The following is a 3118-nucleotide window of genomic DNA, read 5'->3' on the forward strand; positions in this document are numbered from 1 at the left end:
AGAAGCAGGCTGCATGTATATAGTTAGTTGAGTCAAAAACATCATATGATACTCGACGTACCTGATAACCTGGACCATTGCCATGTTCGAACCGAAAGGACCAATCAGTTGTAAGAGTCTATAGTAAGTCGAGTATCAGCTGCCAGTAAACAATCGTTTGATAAGACTTACTTTGCAGATGCCTGGATGAGACACCCAAGCGCCAAAATTATCGCGGGCGAATGCATTTCTAGCATGGTCATAGCGTAATTTGGGGTAAGATGGGGTACTACCAGGAGGTATCATCATGGATTGTGGAGGGGGAATGTCAGACATTGTGTGCTGTAGTTTTAATGAAAATAATGCTTACCTTGTTGTCCTCCAATGTGTGCTTTTATATGTCTCAAAAACCTGAACTGTCAGATGCATAAATGATTCTAGACGTTTGTAGTTAGTAGAATGGCCCTGTGGTGGTCGCATGAATATGTTAGTACACACATGGAATAAAGTATTTAATGACAAAAAAACAGTCGCAGTAACTTGGGGAATGAATGGTTTTTGCGACTCTAGACTTATAGGGAGAGAATGGTGTCAGCACTGCTCACCTCATACCCTGGCCGGTCGCAGTGGTACGTGTTGGCGTCGTCTGCTGATAGTAATCTTAAAACTTCAGCTGAAAACTTCACCAGGGAGCTCAGGGATTGGACTGCATATATTGGAAAATGTTTGGACCAGGTAGCGACTATTGCCATGCTGAACATGTGTCAGGCAGGGACCTTCAAGTATGATTAGTCAGCAGATAGCTTGGGTGTAGTGGCCCAAAATGGTTTTAATCCGTCGTTTATAATCCAGAATAATCTGTAAGGGGGGGGGGCCCCCCCCCTTCTAGATTTAGAGTTTGTAAGGGGGTCAGAAAATAATGTTTTGCAAATTCGACGCAAATGGACAGCAGCATCGTGGCACAATTTCCTTAAATGGTCTTTTTTATTCTATCTTATTTTATTCCACAATATTTCAGCCTATGGATAGTCACCCACTGTGTCCATGAAAAGATCATCGGGAATAAGCGGGACGATGGGTACAAATTCATATTTTGAACCCCCTGAGCTGTACAACAGGTTTTTCTGTAGGTGCTCCAGCAGCTCCATGTGGATGGTGCTGCATGCCTAGCATGTGCCGAAATATAGCAGGAGGATGGGGATGATGGGGATGACATGGGGTTCATCCAGAAGCACCTTTTATTTACAGGTCTGTTGCATAGGAGGATCTGTCATATATTCAATTTGTATCTACACACAACTTGAATGTGGTGTGTCTGATGGATCAAGCTAGATATTAGTTACAGCCATTTGCAGAACACTAGGCCAAATTTTTTTCACTACATACTAGTGCTGCTGCGGTCTGGTTTGGTCTGGTTCTTGAGGGTGTTTTGTTGAACCTAGAACTGAACCTTGGGTCTGGTTCAGGCAAGGAGAGCAAACACTGGACTGGACCCTTATGAACGCATTTGCAAATGTTCAGTTTGAGTTCAGAATGTGTTTGAATGTCTGAATGCAACATATAAATTTCAAAAAAATTTCGAGAACTACATGAAAAATTCAATGAGTAACTACTGACTACACCATATCCATGACATAGCATTCACGAGCTGTGGCAAACTCAGCTTGAGCTGTTGCAGAAATATGGCCCTGATGATACCTGCTCTTCAATAGTTGAAGGGCCTCAAACATCAACAGCAACAAACAATTATGGCATGAAGTCCCAGTGATCCTGCCACTCGAAAAAGCTCATTCGGATGCAACGGCAGAGCCTTGAATAGCTAAGTAGTCCTTAGCAATGTGAGAGATAGTGGGATATTGAATTGAATGATGCTAAGGACATTTATGTCAACTTGTAAGGAATAGTGATTCAAAAAAGAACACTCACACCCAACCAAGCTACTACATTCTCGATGTCCTCTAGTGGGGAAGCCAGGTAGTCCTCAAGTTCTTGATGAGGCCTTTGGCTTGCAGTGTCACTTGCAACACAGGATTTGACAGCATCATGCATCCAACTGTGGCCATATGAGCCTTGGCATACAAGAGAGAAAGGAGCCACAACAGCAGGCTCTGCATCCGGCAAGGAATTATGATGATAGTATTTGTCAAAAACAATCTGTAGGCATCTCATGCCCTTGTCAAAGTCACAGGGCTCCCATTTACTCTTCACATATGCAATCTTGTAGTTGGGGTCAAGCACTAGATACAATACATTAAATAGGGCATTATATTAATCAAAACATGTACTGAGACAAATGAAATAGACATTGGTTTCATCGATCTTGTGGTACCACTTGCAAAGATTGTTGATGCCAGAGTCAATGGAAGTTGAAAAGTCAGCAAACTTTGAAGACCCAGCCATATTTTGCCAGGTTTGTTGGAGGAATTCGAGCACTGGGATTGCATGCCATACAGTGGGTTCACAAGTTGCAGAGAACGATTGCTGAGCATTTGCAGGCTCCTGGTAATGCAATAGGTTAATAAAAATTAAATTTGTCAATGAAGAAGCTTGCATGGCACATGCACCTGAAGCACATTATGCATCAACTCTAACTTCTTCCATTCCTCAGCTGAGAGCTTGAATGCACCATACGACTTGCCCTGCAGGTTCAGAACTTCATCACTATCATCTGCAAGCTGTATAAACCTATTCACACCCTGTCAATAGAGTTAGTATTGTTTGTAGCAGCAGTAGCGGCAACAACTGACCTTACACAACTTGAGGGTGCACTCCAACATGCCAAACAGCAAGGCCCATTGAGTGCGAATCCATTTTAAGAGCTCCAGGTTAGGCTCGTTGACCTCAGCACAGCACTTTTGGAAGAAGGTGTGGGCTTGGGGAGATTTCTGTACCTGAAATAAGGGTTCATCAAACAGAGCTAGTTGGGAACATGTTCACAAGTTTCAAGCATCAGCCGAATGCTGAACATAATAATGTGTCTGGTCCTTACAGTATGCCGAACTGGGACTGAACCTATGGTCCGGTTTGGAAAGGTTCAGGTCTGAACTGAAGTTCTGAACTGGACTCTGGCAGCACTACTACATACACAGTGGTATTTCAACTTCTATTCTCTGATCAGATATGTAGGGCATGCTAGTTA

At 43.0% G+C, this 3118-nt stretch overlaps 1 protein-coding gene across 1 annotated transcript; it reads right to left on the reverse strand.

Moving 5' to 3' along the window:
• Nucleotides 1-2115: 2115 nt before the first annotated feature.
• BJ212DRAFT_1207387 (uncharacterized protein) lies at nucleotides 2116-2678 on the reverse strand (the record flags this gene model as incomplete). Its single annotated transcript, XM_041329172.1, has 3 exons — nucleotides 2116-2216; nucleotides 2265-2361; nucleotides 2544-2678. Coding segments are annotated over 3 exons (333 nt in total), but the record flags the coding sequence as incomplete, so codon positions are not given.
• Between the last annotated feature and the right edge of the window lie 440 nt (nucleotides 2679-3118).

The sequence above is a fragment of the Suillus subaureus genome (genome assembly GCF_016647635.1).
Source record: "Suillus subaureus strain MN1 chromosome Unknown BJ212scaffold_25, whole genome shotgun sequence".
NCBI lineage: Eukaryota > Fungi > Basidiomycota > Agaricomycetes > Boletales > Suillaceae > Suillus > Suillus subaureus.